Source organism: Cyprinus carpio, chromosome B4, assembly GCF_018340385.1.
Source record: "Cyprinus carpio isolate SPL01 chromosome B4, ASM1834038v1, whole genome shotgun sequence".
Classification (NCBI taxonomy): Eukaryota; Metazoa; Chordata; class Actinopteri; order Cypriniformes; family Cyprinidae; genus Cyprinus; species Cyprinus carpio.
In genome coordinates, this window is record NC_056600.1 from 11,131,499 (window position 1) to 11,151,355 (window position 19,857).

The 19,857-nt window shown below is 35.9% G+C and overlaps 1 protein-coding gene across 1 annotated transcript in view; it reads left to right on the forward strand.

Moving 5' to 3' along the window:
* The first annotated feature begins 6,612 nt into the window (after window positions 1-6,612).
* The window catches only part of pdzrn4 (PDZ domain containing ring finger 4), a 30,110-nt gene continuing 16,865 nt past the window's right edge, over window positions 6,613-19,857 (forward strand). Inside the window, exon 1 of the mRNA XM_042721973.1 lies at window positions 6,613-6,980. Coding sequence (XP_042577907.1) covers window positions 6,912-6,980 — 69 coding nt within the window. The 5' untranslated portion in view covers window positions 6,613-6,911. The remainder of the gene's footprint in view (window positions 6,981-19,857) is intronic.

A 19,857-nucleotide genomic window follows, 5' to 3' on the forward strand; every position in this document is an offset into this window, starting at 1 on the left:
ATACAAATACAAATGTGATTATTAAAAATAGTAATATTTAATATAATATAATATCATATAATATAATATAATTAGTGGTCAAACAATTAATCATGATTAATCGCATCCAAAATAAAAGTTTTTATTTACATGCTATATGTATGTGTGCTGTGTTTATTTATAATGTATATATAAATACACACATATACAGTATATATTTTGAAAATATTTACATATATATACATTTATATATTTATATATGACCCTGGACCACAAAATCAGTCATAAGGGTAATGTTTTTTTGTTAGGATAGGACAATATTTGGCTGAGATACAACTATTTGAAAATCTGGAATCTAAGGGTGCAAAAAAATCAAAAGATTGAGAAAATCACCTTTAAAGTTGTCCAAATGAAGTCCTTAGCCATGCATATTACTAATAAAAAATTAAGTTTTGATATATTTACGGTACAAAATTTACAAAATATCTTCATGGAACATGATCTTTACTTAATATCCTAGTGATTTTTGGCATAAAGAAAAATTTATAATTTTGACCTATACAGTGTATTATTGGCTATTGCTACAAATATACCCGTGCTACTTATGACTGGTTTTGTGCTCCAGGGGCACATATTATTATATATTGTATATTATATATATTATATATATAAAAATATATTTAATATGTAAACCTAGCATATTTTTTTCTTAAATATATACATGCATGTGTTTGTATTTGTATATACATGATAAACATACACTGTACACACATAATGTATACAAAAACTTTTATTTTGGATGTGATTAATCATTTGACAGCACTAAATAAAATATAATATTTGTGTGTGTGTGTGTGTGTGTGTGTGTATATATATATACATGTTTTTCGAGAGATTCACTCATTCAGTCACTCTAAGGAAGTGTGAAGTGGCTCATTTAATTAACAGTAAATGGTGGGCAAACGTGAAGCAATGGCAGACAGCTGGCCACAAGCAACCTGACACCAACCGGACAATCCACTAATCAGGAGAGGGAGACAGAGATGAGTTTAAAGAGGCGGCTAGAGAGAAAAAGATAGAGGCAGACACAGAAGGGCATTAGTTTACCGTAGCCCTGCTGTTGAAATGAAACCATAGTTATCTCGGCCATGGCGCGCAGTTTATTTCAGTTCTTAATGGAAGGCATCTCACGTTTGGCGCAGATGCTGTTTGGCTGTAAAGGGGCCCTCCAGTGCTGTTTCCAATTCGACCACCTGAGAGTGGAAGCCGGAGGGGGCACCAGGGAAGCCCCATAATGCGTTTTATGAGAAGTGGTCTATTGAGTTAAAACATCAGAGATGGAGCAGGGCTCTAGCAGCGTGTGTGTGTTTGTGTTGGTGGGTTATCGTGCCCTAGGGCCAGTACTGGGGCGGTTTGTGAGAGTAGGTGTGGGTGGGACAGTCTGTGGAGGTCATTCTAACCACAGCATAAAGTGAGACTCAGCTGTGTGATGCAGATGAGTTTCATTCAGTCTGTCCAACTTGCATCATGACATACAACAGGGCCCGGGGTCCATCTGCACCTATGGGGGGACCATAGGAGTCAGGGTTGGCTAGCTTGACATTTCCGTGTACGTCAGTTGGTCCAAGAGTTGCCCTTGCAATATAAAATTCTCAAACCTCTGTCCAAAAGCCCAATGCACCACAAGTATGTATCTATGCCTTTTTGTAATTAATGACAGTTTTTAGCACATTGACCCTCTATTCATAGTCTCTTTTTTTTTGTGAGGTAGAAAATTAACTTGACCTCAGAGTTCACAATAGCAATGGAGAAACCAAACATATGCATGTTTTTTGGCCTCTGTTTCAGTCAGCAAGTGCAAGCTATAACTGCACTCACTGAATTTAAATCAGACACCAAAAAAAAGGAGCAAACTATTTAAAAAAAAAATCTAAGATAAATAATTTAAAAGATCTAAAAATACATTTTGAATATTTTGAACCAGTGTTAAGTGTCAATTTTTCGAAATTGAGATTTATACATCATCTGAAAATGATTAAATAAGCTTTGTTATGATAGAACAATATTTGGCTGAGATACAACTATTTGAAAATCTTGAATCTGAGGGTGCAAAAAATTAAAATACTGTTTACATTATAATTATAAGTTATAAATATAAGTTATAATATTTACAGTAGGAAATTTAAAAAAAATCTTTATATATTTACAGCAGGAAATCTAAAAAATATCTTTATGGAACATGATCTTCACTTAATATCCTAATGATTTTTGGCATAAAAGAGTATCTTTTTTGTCTATTGCTTCAAAATATACCCCAGCGACTTAAGACTGGTTTTGTGGTCCAGGGTCACACACACACACAAACACACACACACACACACACACCAACACACACACAAACACACACACACACACACACACACACACACACACACACACACACACACACACACAAACACAAACACAAACACACATATATGTATATAGCAGGGGCATGTGATCTTTCATGTAGCGTTCAGGCACCTTGAGAATTGCGCCTCTGTTCTTTTGCTAGCAAGTGAGGGGGAAGATGTGAAATCCCCTTCAGTGCCATCCACACAGTTAAGATGAGTCATCAGTTTGATGTCATCAGTTTGATGAGTTTGATGAGTCATTTCAGTTTGAGATACAATATATATATATTTACAATGCAGTACAATTATGTAAAACTGAGAATCTGATCTTGGGATACAGACATCTGACTGACTGTAAAACCTGTAAAAGTATTTTAAATTTTCAAAACCCTTAACTCTGTTTGATTCCATGGTTGAAGTGTTTGATTCTATGGTTTAAATTCAATCTTGAATCCTGTCTTTTCATTGTAGTAGTGTGAGACTTTTGCAGGCCATTGTATTAATATTTCATAAGTTTATATTGCATGATTATCTTGAGTTCTGTGATTTTATTCATCCAAACCTCTGCCTGAAGTATTCATACATTTTGAACAATGTCTCTCTCTGAAGTGTCTCCATTAGGAGTGTTTCCACGTCTCTCTACCCCTCAACCTGCACTCCAACAACAGCAATACTGGTGTTTTTGCTCTGATTAATGATTCATAGGTTTAAATAATTGATGTTTTTTGGGCATTGAGATACATGGCACATTAGCCCTCAGTCATTCTGATATCTCCATTCAAACACCACCTGCACATCAGTTTAGTCTGTGTTTTGTTGTACGTGTACGGTGTGAACAGTCATCTAAAGTTGTTCACGTACATTAATATGTAAGCGTCTCAAATAGCCCTTAAATAATATATATCAATTACGTAATGCTTTATTGTCTTCATAAGTTTCTCTAACAGAGGTAAAGACCATCCAGGAGATATCTGTGACATGATGTGATGGAGAGACTTTGAAAATATCTACCATCACGAGTTTCACTGGTAATGTTAGTGCAAATGTGTTGGTTTATTCGTTCTCTTTTTAATTGTATTTATGTATTTACTTAAACTTGTCTCTAAATCATGCATATAATGAGAGTTGAAAGGCAAGAGATTTTTATTTTTAAAATGGTATGTTCCAATTTGGGAAGAGCGGGAAAAAAAGGTGTATTTAAGATGGCCGCCACTAGAAGTTGGGGTAAACAGATAGAGAGCTTGGACATGATTGTTGTGCTGTGAAGCAAGGGAAACTCCAGCCTCAATGTTGTAGAGGGGAGTTGGTACTGTTTTTAGTACTTGCAGTTCTAGTTTTAGACTGTTTTTATTACAATCTTTGTTTTAAGCTCTTATACCTATTTATTTGCATATTTTGCACACCTGCTTAAATAAATAACCCTTTGGACCCCAGCTTCACTAGTGATCCTCCTTGTGACTGCTTGGGTCGTTATCACACATGATTAATAGCTTTAAACCATAATTAACTTCATTTATTTATCATTTTAACAAATGGGACTTTTAAGAACATGTTGTATCAGGAATCAGAGGCCCAGATGGTGATTTCTCCTGGATTTTGTATCTCAAACTGATGACTCATCTTAACTGTGTGAATGGCACTGAAGGGCATTTCACATCTTCCCCCTCCCTTGCTAGCAAAAGAACAGAGGCGCAATTCTCAAGGTGTCTGAACGCTACATGAAAGATCACATGCCCCTGCTGTCTTAAGCGCAGAAAAAACAAGAGCGGAAGTACATTATGAATTCTAATTTTAACCAATTGGAAGGCATTGCTTTAGCTGCATTTGCTAACTCAGAAATGCTATTAAGCAGTTTCAGGGCTCCAGGACTCCCAGTGGATATTGGGACCACTTTTATTCCTGATGATGTCACCTTTAAGGGTCATCTTCAGTGACCCGTGATGTCAGCAGCTGATGTTATCTGCTATAGCACCTTCTGATCCCTGCAGATGACCTTTTCCCCCTTAGCAAATATAAATTAGAGCTTTGAAGTAGAATGGAAAAGGATAAAAAAGAATGGAATGGCGTTCAATGAAATGGAATGGGATTAAATTGAAAAGAGTCCCTTTGATACTTAATTGTTGTGTTAAGTATTGATTAATTTCCAGCAGTAGGTGATCTTTTGTTATTGAATAAGTGCATGGTTTGGTTCATAGCTTGTACCATTTGCACTATTGTTTATATAAATAAATTATAATATAAATTTAAATACAAAAAATATATTTACTGTTATCATTATTAGTAGTATTTCTTTTAAATAGTAATAATTTAATAATGTTAATATTGTATTATTGACTATTAAAAAAAAAAAAAAAAAACTTGTTTTTTCAATGTCTTGAAAAACCATCTATAATGGCTGTTTAGAGATAAATAGAAGCAAGAAATGGAGTTAGTAAGTGCCTTCCAGCATATCTCCAGGCACATGTTGTGGAGGACTGCAGGGAGCTGTGTTTGGAAGAGAGAAGTTCCTTTTTGGGGCAAATTTGGCTCAGATCCTTTCCAAACCTGCTGAGTGAAATTAAAGCTCTGCAAATCAGATTATTGCTTCCCAAGAGAGCTTTCTCGCAGCCAGTGGACAACTGCCTCTACGGTGTACTGTTATCACCACACGTCTCTCCCTTTTACTCTCACTGTGAGTCTGGAAACCAATTTGAGGACAATCAATAGTGGTTGGTGTCTCTTCCCTTTCTTTTGCATATTTACTGGACCATTGTCTTTAAATAAGCCGCCAACATAAATCTAATTTATCAACCACTGACATGTGTGGGTAAATACAGCAGGCTGTAGCCATCATGAAGTATAAGCTGTGCACATCCCCTACAGTATTTAGAATAGTCATCAAACATTTAGGTTTTTTTTTTTTTCAGTAGTTGATTATTAAATTTCCTTCCCCTGTCAAGAATATGTGGAAATATTGTTAAATGTTAGAGGGATAGTTCACCCAAAAATGAAAATTCTGTCATTAATACCTCACCCTAATGTCATTCCAAACCCGTAAGACCTTCGTTCATCTTCAGAACACAGATTAAGATATTTTTGATGAAATCCGAGAGGTTTCTGACCTTGCATAGACAGCAATGCAACTACCATGTTCCAGGCCCAGAAATCATTTGTGTTCTGAAGATGAGCTTACAGGTTTGAAATGTAATTGGCTGGTGTAATTGAAAGTAATTAATGACAGAATTTTCATTTTTGGGTGAACTATCCTTTTAACTAATATTGTAGTTTTAATGTCAGTGCCAATGTAAAGAGCTGGGTGGTGAAGTTTGTAATTTGTCTAGATTCTTTTTCAGTGCTTATGACAAACTGTTCTTTGGGATATAGGATTTTTGATGGCAATTTGAGCTTTGGATGTGACTCCAAGTCCTGCTGCTGCTTTAAAATGTATGGTTATGGTAAGCAAAGGATAGAAGCTCTTGCTGTCATGTCACTTTACTTGAGACCCAAACTAAAGATTGGTGATGAACAAACACATTGAAAGTTCATTACAACGACCACTAGGGTGGCGATTTGCAACCAGAGTTTGCAGACAGAGAAAAGACAGCAAAAACTGCACCAGAAGGTGACACATTCACAGCTAATTAGATGATATTTGATGTTCAATGTGCAGAAATAACTGGTGAGGTTTTGGACAAAAGAGATTTCACAGTGGGCGACACTGACCCACACAGCAGGCAAAGAAATTGGCACTGACAAAATGTCCTGTTGCGGCTCGTTAAAATAAAAACTCTGAGTTACATAAAAGAGTTTTATCTCTTATTTGTGTATTGCATCATGTCTGGATTGGATACAGTGTTCACAAAATGGTTGAAATCCCTTTTGACAACATTTATTCACTGTTCACTGAAAAACAAACCATTTATTCTTCTTTCACAAGGCCAATTCCTATTCATGAAATACAGCATCACAAATGACTGAGAAATGAACATCATAAATCAATCATATAATAAAAAAATAAGTGTTATCTGAACATGAGATATATTTTTTTGTTGCTCAGTTGGTGGTCGTTACCATCTTATTTAATGCCTTAAGATAAATACCCAGTTAACAGTCACAGCACCTTCTACACATCATCTTTTATGAATAACCAACAGACAGTCATTATTATTCATGGGCTAGAGTAGGTGTAGTCATGTGCACTGAGCTTTAGAGGGAGGAACCGAGAGAGAGATAGAGAGAGAGAGAGATGGGCGAGTGAGAGGAGGGGGGTGTGTCTCTATGAAGAGGGGTTTAGTACAGCATGCGTGGATGACTGCTAGCTAGTGTGGATGAGAGAGACACTGGGAGATCGAGGGGGTATGATGCACGCACACAGACAGTCATTCACAAGGAATTCTGCAGCATCAGGCAGGCCAGTCAGTGCGTGATTTTCACACAAAGAAGAGGGGGTGAGAGGTACCCACTGATGAGAGACGTTACAAAACCTTTGAGGGAAATCCCCGGTGTGCCTGTGTGTGTGCACTACTGCCAGAGATCTGTTGGGGGACCCGCGACGGCGAGATGGGCTGTAACCTGTGCACGTTGCAGAAGAGAGAGGAGCACTACAAGCTGCTGTATGAGATCGCACAGGTGAGTCGACTTGTTTAACCTACTCCTGAGAGCCTGCTGAGGTTGAGATAGGAGATCATATGGGACCCTCCATATAAGTTTCTACCTAGAGATATGTTCTCAAGGCAACTTGGTTAGATGAATGGATCCACTTATTTAAACTAAGCAACCTACAAATAAGAATAATGCAAGTAGTACCAGTTGTTTTAAGGGATAGGACGCTACTTCTACAAGTAGTAGATGGGGAAGCCCTTTGTGCTTTTTTGGATACAACAGTCAGAGGGTGGATAGGAAGCGAAGTGGGAGAGAGCAAGAGTTACGGGAATGGAAAGGACCACAGGCTGGGATTCGAACTCTGGTTCAAGCATGCCCATGGGGCTATCGACTCCAAACCCTGTGTTTTAAAAGACATTCAGTTTGGTTCTAATAGTTGTTCTGTGTTTGGATCTGCACAGTCTTGTGTGAAGAGCTTTTAGGGGAACTCTTTGTTGTGTTATGTGATGAATTCCCAACCGCATTGGGGACTTACCTGGAAGAATTTGTCAGGGATCAAAGGAAGTTTTGCAGCGCACATCCTTTACAACTGTACTCATGTTCTTATTCATTTGTGTACAGCTGCTCACAGTTAGGAGGAGGAGAATTTTGGATTTTACACACTGGTGAAAATAGTTTTTTTGTTATGTAGTTGCGAGTCAGAGTTGCAAGAAGGAAGCAAGCCTGGATAAAAAACTAATTGCAAAAAGAACATTGATCATGATTAGTACTATGTTTCCAACCCTTGTCTTTGTAGTTGACACCCACTGGAGATCTATAACAGATACTTAGAAATAGAGAGTTGTTCAATACAGTAGTGAAAGACAAATTTAGGGTTTCGGACTGGCTCATCTCCTGGTTCCGTTCCTTTCCGAACTGTAGGATTGCCCATGTTCCTGTGCTGCACAGGAGGTCAAAGTCCCTGCTCCCTCCTGAGCATCAAGCGTGCAAAATAATATTTTCATGTTGCTCTGATCACCGCCTCATTAAGCTGTTGTACACAATGGCTTTAGTCCCTAATTAGATGGTAAACTGTGCTTTTTGCCTGTGTGGAAGCCAATCTGGGTGATTATCCCTGTCGGCGACTGGACTGAGGCGATAGAAGTTTGATCCCTACTGCTTCAAAACGGTGGGCTTGTGTTTAGAGTGACTTCTTGCTGATAGCGGAGCTGTATTGCTTGTGATTGGGAGTTTTGTACAAGTGCTTGCTCTTTTGTGGCACTATAGAGTGAATAAAAACTAGCAGCAATCATTTTTGCGTTGTCTTTGTGTTGGCGCTTTGAAACCCTAGAGATTGTGTGTATGTGTCTGGCTGGTTACGGTTTGCTTTTGCTTGACATGAGATTACTTTTTATATGTCACATGTTGGTCCCTTTGTTGTAGTTTGACTCCCGACTGAAGAACGAGAGAACGGAGAGAGAAAGGAATAATGCAATGTCTCCAGGAAGGATGAAGGTACTAGGGAAGGTTGAAAGGAAAGGGAAATCTGGATCTACTCTCTGTGGAGAGAATTCCCAAGCTGAAGAGAAAGTGTGTCAAGGAAGCGTTGCCTCAGATGTTTCTGTTATTTATGCAGTTTAAATTTTCCAGCTTTTATGTTTGCGAGAAGAAATCAAAGAAAATGTTGCACCGTGCTATTGAAGTCACAACAAGAAGCAGACATGAATAAACACAAACACACGCCTACACTGCAATTTCATGCCCCCTGACAATTTTGACACTATTCTTGCCAGCACAGCCCTGTTAGCCCTGGTGGTCTGTGAGATTTATTAGTTTAGTGTGAGTGTTCGCCCCTCAATGGGCTCACCATGGAAATGTATTCGTCTTTCTTTGTTAGCCACGTTACAAAGACCCGTACTCCAGCACTCTTTCCCTCTCTCTTACTCTCAGTCTCGGAGGACTTGGCTGTGTGTTTGTGTTCTGTCAGCAAGATCAAGTTTTAGATTGTAGGGTCTGAGCCATTTCACCTTAATTTGGCTGGCGGATGAAATTGGCAAAATCTCTGTGATTAGCTGCTGTTTATCTATTGTGATGTAATACGTGATGTCATTTCAAGTCTTATTACGGATGACTTGATTTGAGGGTGATGTAAACACTCAATGATATCAGGTAACCTTCCGAAATGACAGATTTTGAGAAACCAAACGTTATTTTCTGCAGTGCTGTAGAAAACAAGACAGCAAACAGATAACATTATGGTGGATGAATATTAATACACAGTGATTGTGAAAAAGTATGTGAAACCTTGGATATCTGCATAAAATAGTCACTTACTTGAACAAACTGTGTAAATAAATTATATATATGTATTTTATAATATAACACTGTAATTAGTCTTTTCTACTCAATTGCATGAGTTCTCAGAGTTTTAGCTCGATTTTCTTCATCAGAAATTCAAAAAGGTCAAACTAGTGTGATGAACTTATGACTTAGCATGTTGTTACTATGGCAACTCTGATTTTACTTAAAGATATTGTCTAAAAATTGATCTACTTCTAGGCTAAATCTGAAAGGTGCACGGAGCCAGGCAACTAAATTTAAATGCATTTATTTCTCCAGTAATCTCTAAAACTCTAGTAACTGCTGATCAGCGAATCTGTGTTAGAATGAGGTGATAGAGGCTATTTCACTCAATCGAGCTGAAACACTTAGGCTCATGGGAGCAGTGCATTTTACGGTCGTGGTCAGGATCCCTTATGGGGACAGATGCTCAGTGTAATTTCCAGTCTGTGGATCAGCTTGGTAGGAAAACGAGAGATATCACCTCCCACTCATTTACTCTCACTCAGACGCTCATTTTTAGCATCTGCAGTTCCTTGAATTCCAGAGATATCATTGCAAACACAGAAGCAGAAATTAGCAAGAATTGCATCATTACATTTGTTATTTATAATTCACCTTGTTCTAAAAGATCTTCTCCAAACTCCAAATGTGATTTTTAATTAACATGAAAAAGCTGGCACCAGTTTACTTCTGCACCCCCTACAGTGGCCATCGATGGTCAGAGGAAGTGTTGGTCTCGAGAGCACTGACAACCATATGGGTCTGGATCTGTGCGAGTGAATTGGGCAGTCAGTGTATCACAGCCTTCAGGTTTAATGGGCCTCCAGATGGAGGACAACCTTTAGAGAGACCTGCCAAAAGAAACTGGCTTTTGTAGATTGAGTTTCGAGTGTGTATGTGTGTAAGGATGCTTCACACTCCTGCCTGAACCAAGGTCTCTCTTATTGGCATCGTCACTGTTGGGCCACGTCCCCTGTCTCTCTCTCAGAACACCCTCATCTATCTTCCTGTCCCGGAGCCTTTTTCTAAATGATGCTCCTTGCTGATGAAATGCGATGGGTGTGGAACAAAAGAAGGGAAAGACAGAGAAACATGTAGTTTTGATTGATCTTGTGAGTGTGTTGGATGATAAGCCTGTCAGATAGCACAGACCCCGAGGTGATCATATCAGCAGACCCTGCCAACTCCAGCCCAGGCGAAGCGGGTGTGTGTGTGTGTGTGCATTTGATGGAAATCTCATTTAAAGCCCATATCATTCTTTTTGGCTCTAGCATGCATGGAATGATTGCATAATTATTGCTAAAAATAGACTCTACTCTCTCAGTGGTCCTGGTGATTTTCAGCTTTAGTGAAATGACAGATGCTGAGTTTATCTTTTTCTCCTGATCTGGAAAGAGAGCAAATGACCTCATCTAAACCCGTGTCTCATGTCATTTATGCAGCTACTGATCTTCCTTACCAGACGCACCATATTGCCTGCTATTGTGTGTGTGGTTTCATGTTTACTGCATACCAGTTTTTAGACTCTATGTGAATATGTAGAAGGCTATCCTGGCTTTCAAAAGCACACATGAACAGATCTATGATATTTAAATAAAAATGTATTGAACTAAGTAAATGAAATTAGTCACTTTTGGTAGGGATGCACCCTATTTTCAGACCATATTTGTTATTGGCTGCAGTTCTTTCATTCATTCATCTCAATTATTTGTTCATTTACTATTTATTAGTATTAGTTGATATTGGTTTATTGATTTGTGCATTTCCTCCATTTTTACATTTGTTTTACATTACCTTTGCCACAATGTAACATTTACTTAGAGTTAATCTGTTTAATAAAATATTTAATGTAATTATAAATAATAATTATAAGCATAGGACAAATTATTACTGATTTTTCATACTGTACATTATCATTATTTGACTCCTAAATTCACATGCATAATTTAAAAATTATTTTTAGTTTTTAGTGTTAAATATGAATGAATGTTAATATTTTCTATTTTTTCCGTTATCAGCATTAACATAATATCAGCTTTTAGGTATTGGCCCCAATTTCAGTATGTTTGTGCATGGTTGCACTCTGCTAATCTTTTTCTTATCTTTTTTTAAAAGATTTTTATAAGTTGTACAGCATTAACTGTAATAAGAAGTGCCAGCAGGGTAATTATCATTGCTGTTACTGTCTCTACCGCTCAGGTGGATTGAGTTTCATGGGATTTTACACTTCTGTCTGATCTGCTTCCTGTATGACTGTCTTTCAAGACAAATTATGAGGTGACCTTTTCTTTTTTGTGTTATTTCATTTTAAAAAGTGCAGGCTTGACCTTTACATCCGTATAACAAACCCACTCGACCAGTCAGACCCTCAGATTGAAGGTCTTCGCTATGAACCCCTTTCTCTGCTCTCATTTTTTCTAATATACCATACACCACCTGTGTAGACACACTAGCTATGCAATGCAAAAATGTACTTTGCATCAACCAGACACTCTGCAGGAGATTTATTGCATATAGGTTTTCATGCATATTTTCTTTCTAAGTAGACCAAGTTGCAGTTAATAGCATTTTATTATTTGCGTTTAGTATTGTTTTGCCCTTTCAGAACTTGTGAACTCCTTTTTGAAATTATTAACTCCAAACAAACCAAAAATATCTTGTTCCTTTGTCCTAAACTTGTCATTTTATATTCTTAGACTGATCCTGGCCTCTCTTTTTCATTCTTATAAGACAATCATAGTCCAGTTTCAGCAGAAGAGATAATAAAAGTTCTTTGTCTGGAACTGTAGAGGAGATGACCTGCTTGTCTGCCCTATACACACTGGTGTGTAATTAGTGCTGGGCTTCAGAGCTGATTGGTAATTATAAGAAGTTATGGACTTTTGTCTTTCCTTTATCATGCAATCCTCTGTGTGTCAGCCCAATTGGCAAGTCAAAAGGGGCTGATTACACCTCTGTCACACTTGGGTGCTGCACGAATGAAACACACGGCATTAAATCTACATACCGCTGTTCACTTGACTTGATGGCGAGAACTAGTATGATGGATCTAGTATTAAAAAAAAAGAAATATTGTGCAAAAGAAGAAATTTACTTTCTTAATGCATTTCCCTAGTTAACGATTCATCAATTCAATCTTAATAATATTTAATCATAATGTAATAACTTACTCTTCCTCTTTTAAATGACATGGCTTGTTTGCTGATGTCACTTAGCCCTTAAGATAATGTTGATCAATAACAAAATAGCTCTGTTTTTCACAATCCAATTGATTTCCTATGGATAAAATCAACCTAAATAGTTTTTCCCCACAATGAATATCAGTATCAATCCGAAATACACAAAATTACTCTATTAAAATGGGTTTCAAATGGCAATTTGACTTGAGTTTAAATTAGATTGTTTTGGATTTATTTATTTTTCAGGTGATGTTGAATATTTAACTGTGAATGCAAATTTCTTCTATTTTTACATTAGATAACGTTTGCACTTCAGGTTAGATATTAAAATGCTAATAATTTAATAAAACTTCAATTTCATCTTCAGCACAACACAAGTTGAGTTATTTATTTTTTAATTACATGTAGCTTTAGTTTCTAGTGCTTAATTATAGTTTATTTAGATAAGTTAGATAACATTATCATATAATTGATTTCCTATAAGTAAAATCAACCTAATTTTTTTTTTTTTTTTTTTACAGACTATCATTTTTCAATCTAAAATGCATCAAGCTATTAAAAGTGGTTTCAAATGGCAAATCGCATTGACTTTAAATTAGGTTGTTTTCTTTGATTTGTTCTATATTGATTGGGTCTATATAGCAGGTTTATGGTGCACTGGAGGATTGTGGATTGATCCATTTGTAATTAACACACAATTCGCAGTACATAAGTCTAGATGACAATTCCTAATATCCCATCTGGCCAAACACCCAGGGAGGAAATAACGTGTGCATGTGCTGCTGCTAGTGTATTGCGGAGAATTACAGTTCGAGAGCTCTTCAGATAATTTATGAGTTATGTGTGATGTATCTGCAATATTAAAACAATCTGTGAGCACTGCAGTTCAGTCCTGTAGCACAGTTACTTGGTAAGACTGCTATGCGGATCAAATAATAAAGCATCTGTGTATGCAAGGTTAAGCACAGAAATAGATCTCAGTGGCTTCTTGTGTCTGTACGGCACACGAAACGTGGATGATACCCCTCCCCCACCTCACTTTCTGTCTGTTCTTTTGTTCTTGCAAAGGTGAGACATTTTCTGAGTGAAAACAGAGAGCAGAAGGCTGAGGAATTATGGGATGCTGAAATTGCAGTGTTTATCAGAGACTAATTTCAGTATAACTTTACAGTTCACACTGTTAGTACACTTGAATGGACTGTTATATAGAATTAAAGTATGGAGAGAGACCTTGTGTCTTTGCAGATATGCTTTCTTACATCTGGCAAAAGCAGACAGGATGGGATGCATTTCACCTTTTATCACACACGTCTTACACACACACACACACATATACAGGGAGGTCACTGCTCCTGTCTGTTCCTCTTGGCTGGCCTCGACCCCCTGTGTGAGCGACAGTCTGTCAGTGTGAGACACAAACTGGCCCGGGTCATTTCCTTGGAGTCTGACACCAGCACACTGTGACATCCTTAATTCAACAGCAATGATAAGCTGATATTACTCAAACATTCCTTGTAAATGTGTTGAACTTGTAGTCAGGTTCCTTTAACAACAATCATGCATTTCTGAAGGATTAAGATTTTTACTTTTTTTATGTTAAAACTTGAAAATTACTGCTTTTTAAAATACTTTTTATGTGTAGATTTTATTGCTGTACTCTTGTGTCAGAAACTTGAATGTGAAAATCCATAAAATATTATAAAAGTTTTATATTTAGTGTTTTAAAAACGGTTTATCTGAGTAGTGAAATAATCATAACCAATGCTTTTAATCTAAAACAAAGTTTATTTAAAAATGATTTGATTTGTACAAACATTATTACTGTGTGCATCATTTGTAGTGTCACTATGATGATCAATTTTGCAATTAAGACTAGTAACTTTACAGACATTTCTGTTTATCTCTAAAACACAATGCAATGAAGTGTAAAATTCAAAACACTGGTAAAACACATTTAAAAAAATAAATCTGGAAAAATTCCTTTAGATTATAAAGTATGTGCCCTATTTTTTTTTTAATTGCATATATATATATTTGTATATTTATAATGTGCATCATTTCCCATTCACTTGTAATTTTGTAAATTAAAATATTGTTTATTTGTGGGTATTTAGGATACATAAAATGCTATCTAAAAAATTATCTTTATCAAGATGAAGGAATCAGTATTTTCAATTACATTTTTATCACAAAATTTTATCAGAGACAACAATTTTGTGATATAAATGTTCATTACCTGCAGAAAAAATTACTATATATACCCGGTGGGGATATATATATATAAACCCGCTCTGATATATAATAAATATATACACGCTTTGATATATATAATCAATGTATATATATATAAATATATTTGAAATATTTCAAACTAGATAAATTAAAAAAAATCCACATATGAACAGAATAAGTCCATTTTCAAAAAAAAAAAACAACCAAAACATATCCATGCAGAAACACCCAGTCATTCATATCTGTACTTTAATTTAATTTAATTTTTATTGCACAAATAACATATCTAAGACTGTATAAATACTGATAACTGGTCTGTGAGTGTGTAAATGTCATATGGAAGCCTGTATATCTAATTTCTTTGTCACTGCTTGCCACTCAGGCTTTTTCGCTCATTGAGTCCAAACTTGCATGTCTTGGAAGGGTTCTGTATGTTCATTCAATCCTGTGACTATCAAACTTGAGTTGGGTTTCTAGTGTGCTTGAAAAGTCATTGGCAGCTCTCTGAGGTCTCCTGTGCCGTCCGTTTGCATATTAAGTATCAAGTGGCCCATCTGTGGGGCACACAGTGGAGTCTCCGCTCTGTAACCAGATCTGCTCTCTGAAACATCAGTAGGCTTCAAGTCTTAGAGCAGATCCTTTCCAGGAAATTAGCAGTTTTGTGTCCTATTTTTTGCTTTCATATACAGCATTGGCCTATTAAAGCATACAGAAGAGTCTAGGGCTAGTTTTCCCTAACATAGGGAAGTTGTCACAAGCGCTGTTTATGAATGTGTTTAAGGTTAGAAGATCAAGTATGCATGTGTTTACCCAAGCAAGTGGTTTAGTATGTTGGTTTCAAGCACCTACTTCAAAGCTCTCTTAAATTAGAATCATTGTTTGAACTGTATAAATGTTATACTGTAAAACTATTTATTTATTTATTTTTTATTTATTTATTTGTTTTGTAAACTTACTTAGAATAAATCTTATAAATTGACAAAAATAAATATACATTTCGAAATATTGACTGGAGTCAAAAGTGTTAATATCCAACATTTATATATTATATTATATTATATTATATTATATTATATATATTATATTATATTATATTATATTATATTATATTATATTATATTATATTATATTATATTATATTATTAATTTTAATTGAATAAATCTACATAGAGAAATACTGATTGGTAAAAATTTGTGACTATACTGCATTTATTTGATTGATTGATTGATTGATTGATTAATTGAATAAAATGTTTTGTTTCTTTGTATGTGTATTTACACAATAATTGAATGCATTTACATTGATAAATATTAAATTAATGGAGTCTCAAGTGTCTTCTTTTCTGGTCATTCAAATTCTTCCATGTCTATTTCTGATTTGCCAATTATGCCCAATTCATACTTGAAGTCATCCGTTGAGCAACTGTAAAAGCAGGCGTTGACTGACTGCCGACTGGCTGAATGGAGGTAAATTGCACTGTGAAATAAGCCAGCGTGGTATGCAATATGGGCCTGTTTGAGTCAGAGACGATCTTTAAGCAAACGTGTGTTTGGATGTCCGTTCACACACATCTGATGTGCTCTTAAAGACTGTTCAGGTGTGAAGGCGTGTGTTATTTTTCTATCTGCCTAGCGGAATCCAACTGCACACGTGAGGACTAATGCTAATTGGCATGTAACAGGAAGAGCCGGGAATTGCGCACAAATTCAGGGAGAGAAAAAAAAAACTCACGGCTGGTAGCTCATTAAAGGGTTGTTATAACTTGATTTAAATCTGTCATTCACACATTGAACTACTCCCACAATGTACATGGTTTTACTCAGAAGGTGCAGGTTTGCATATTAAATGCTGTGTTTGTGCGCCTGTTTATTTGATTAATCTTCATATTGGGCTTCAGGTTTGATGGGGAGCAGATGTCGGTTTTGGACGTGCCATGTGCCACACCTGTAGTGGTGAATTAGTTACACACAGAGCATGACTGACCCGTGCCAGCCCACGCGCAACTGCCAGACGCATTCATCAGGCTTTGGATCTGCAAACGTGGGATGCAGGACAAAAGATTTGCACACAGTAATGTGGTCTTTGATTAGAATGTTTTTCTCTAGAAATGTGTTTGGATTGGCAAGTGTGCAACACCATTTTCGTGCCTTGAAAATGATGGAAAAGTACATCAACAGGAGTTTGATTTGTTCTTTGACAATGCTGACAATGTTGACTAGGACTCACTCAGGTTATTAGCATATTAAGTTAGAACTCAGAAATGAACTTTATCCATTGTCAGAATGAATGAAAGTCACTGCTACAGGCTCTGACCGCCTCTTGAACTCTGATACATTGGATTATAAAGCAGTTAACGTATCCCTCCTTTGATTTGATTTAGAAATATTGCTTGGTACATAGTATGTGTGTGTTTGTCTATGTATATGGCTATTGTTTTCTGGCGTTCCTGCCTGTAATGACGGCAGATGTAAGGTTAATCTGTGTGTAATGTGTGTAGGAAGTAGCAGACAATAAGCCCCTGGCACCGGACACACTACAGTGACTCTGTTAGAGTCAATCTGAAAGGGAGACACATGAATACAGTTCACAGTGGAAGATAAGCCAGTACATTAGACTCTTTACTAGAACACTAGATCCATCTGTTTTTCTTTGTTCCATTCAGTTTATGTAACATTTTTAGTTTTCATTCATTCATTCATTCATTCATTCATTCATTCATTCATTCATGCATTCATTCATGCATTAAATTTTTTTTTTATATTGTGCCCTGCTCTGCTATTTGTTTATTTATTGATCGATTGATTAATTGATTCACTCATTTATTTATAATTATTTTTATATATTTATATATTTAAATATAAAATTATCATGCATTTTTATTATTATTATTTATTTTTATTATTTTATTATTAATAATATATTCATTCATTAATTCTTTCATCCATTTTTTTATCTAACATGTTTTATATTGTGCCTTGCTTTTATGTTTTTAAATATTAATTAAAAATAAATAGATTTTATTTTTTTAAATATATAAATAAATATTATTATTATTATTATTATTATTATAGAATTAAAATATTATTATATATCTAGTTCCAAATTCTTGGGCGGAATTGTATGAATTTCAGAACACAACCATAGAATGCCTTGTTTTGAGAAGTTAAAACAAATTTGTGGGTACAGGAATGTCAAAATTAATACTGAAATGAATTAAAAAAGAGAATTTGTTATTATTTAGTATTTTATGCTTATTTGAGCAATGTAACATGGAAAACTTGAGTAACTTTGAGTTACATGGACATATTAAACTGTATTGATATCAAATGGAAGTTGATTTGTGTGGCACATGGACTTGCTACCTACAGTATGTAGAGCATTCCAAACCAGTCACTTATGAGATTCTATGTCTGCCTTAAAAGGCAGCTCACTAGGCTTTGGAATAGAGCTGGCATCTCTCTAGAGAAGAGTCCTTCATTAAAGTCATTAGTGAGGCATTGTGGGACACTCCTACCAGCGAAATCAGCTGAAATAATGAAGCATACCCACTGAAACCACAAATCACCCTCAGATCTGTCTCTCCTGCTCTTTCTCTTGCTCAGCCTGACTGCAGTTCCCATAACTCTCCTCGGCTCGCTTGACTGATTCCTCAGGCATTTTAAGGCTGAGACACCAGGTTCATTGCCCTTCAGGAACAATCAGTAGTTTTCAGCATTAGGTCAAGTGAGAGTCAGCATGTACAAAAAAGGCAGGTTTAACCCTGAACCTCTGGTCTTCCCTCCTTTTATTGTTGTATTGCATAGCCTTGTTCTGTTGTGGTGATGGTTATGATTAATGTCGGCTTGTTCCAGAGCATTTTTGCCATGACATTTATTGGTGAACCTTGAAGTAAACTCAACTGCACAGCAAAACCAATAGCTAAATTCAGGCCTTGGTCCAGTTTTTTGCTTCAGTAAGGATTCAGTGGTTTTGAAGGTTGGTAGATTTAAAGTTGAAGTGTGTAATTTTTCAGTGTTCTTTCAAAACATTTGCTGAATTTGGAACCGCAAACTATAATTTTTTGCCATAAAAAGATATGGTAAAGATTGCTTAATTGTTTTTTTTTTTTTTTACTTTCTGACTAGCTCAACACAAAAACATTTGAACCGTCCAAAATCACATACTATATTTGAACTACATTGAACTTGCTTCGCAACTGTCAAAATATATATTTTTTTAACTATAAAATAGTTTTTGCCTATTGCTTTTGAATAGTATGAATTTGGACGTGCTAGTCGTTTTGGCGTACTGTTTTCACATATTATATAGTAGATTTCGGAGTGATTGGCTCCACCAACGGTGTGAGTCTGGGGGTGGGGCTACCTGTTTTTCCGACCAATTGCAGATGGGGGAAGTGTTTGGGAAACCTGTTTTAATTCATTAAGTTGGTTTGAAAAATCCAATGTACTGATCTGCTATTTAAGCTTTTTTTCCGACAATGCTAGTAAACATTTAATTCTTAAGTACATGTTAAAAACAGGTAGCAACATGCTAATAACATGATAATCATGCTAGAAAAATGTTAGTGACATGCTATTAACATTAATCATGTTAACAGCATGCTAGTAACATGCTATTCATGCTATAAACATGCTGTAAACATGTTAGAAACATGCTAATCAAGCAAGAAACATGCTAGCGACATGCTAGTAACTTGTTAATCATGCTAGCAACATACTAGTAACATGCTAATCATGCTAGAAACATGCTAGTAACATGCTAATCATGTTAAAACATGCTAGCAACATACTAGTGATACTAGAAACATGTTAGTAACTTGCTAATCATGCTAGCTATATGTTAATCATGTTAGTAACATGTTAATCATGCTAAAACACATTAACAAAATACTTATCATGTTATGTACTAAATCATATTAGCAACATACTATCAATGTCCATCTAATCTATCTAAACATTTAAACTTAAAGCATTTACAACTGCTTCAAATCTTCAGACAAGAACTTCAAAGTTTGTTTACGAACTTTACTCATCTAGTTTATTTTGCAATTTCTAGTGCCACAGCAACCCTGATGAAATCCATCAGTGACCAGGAAGAGCAACAAGTCCCTACATGTAACATGTTTCCAGGCCTGGAAACAGAGAAGGCAATGTGTTCAAAGAGACTAAAC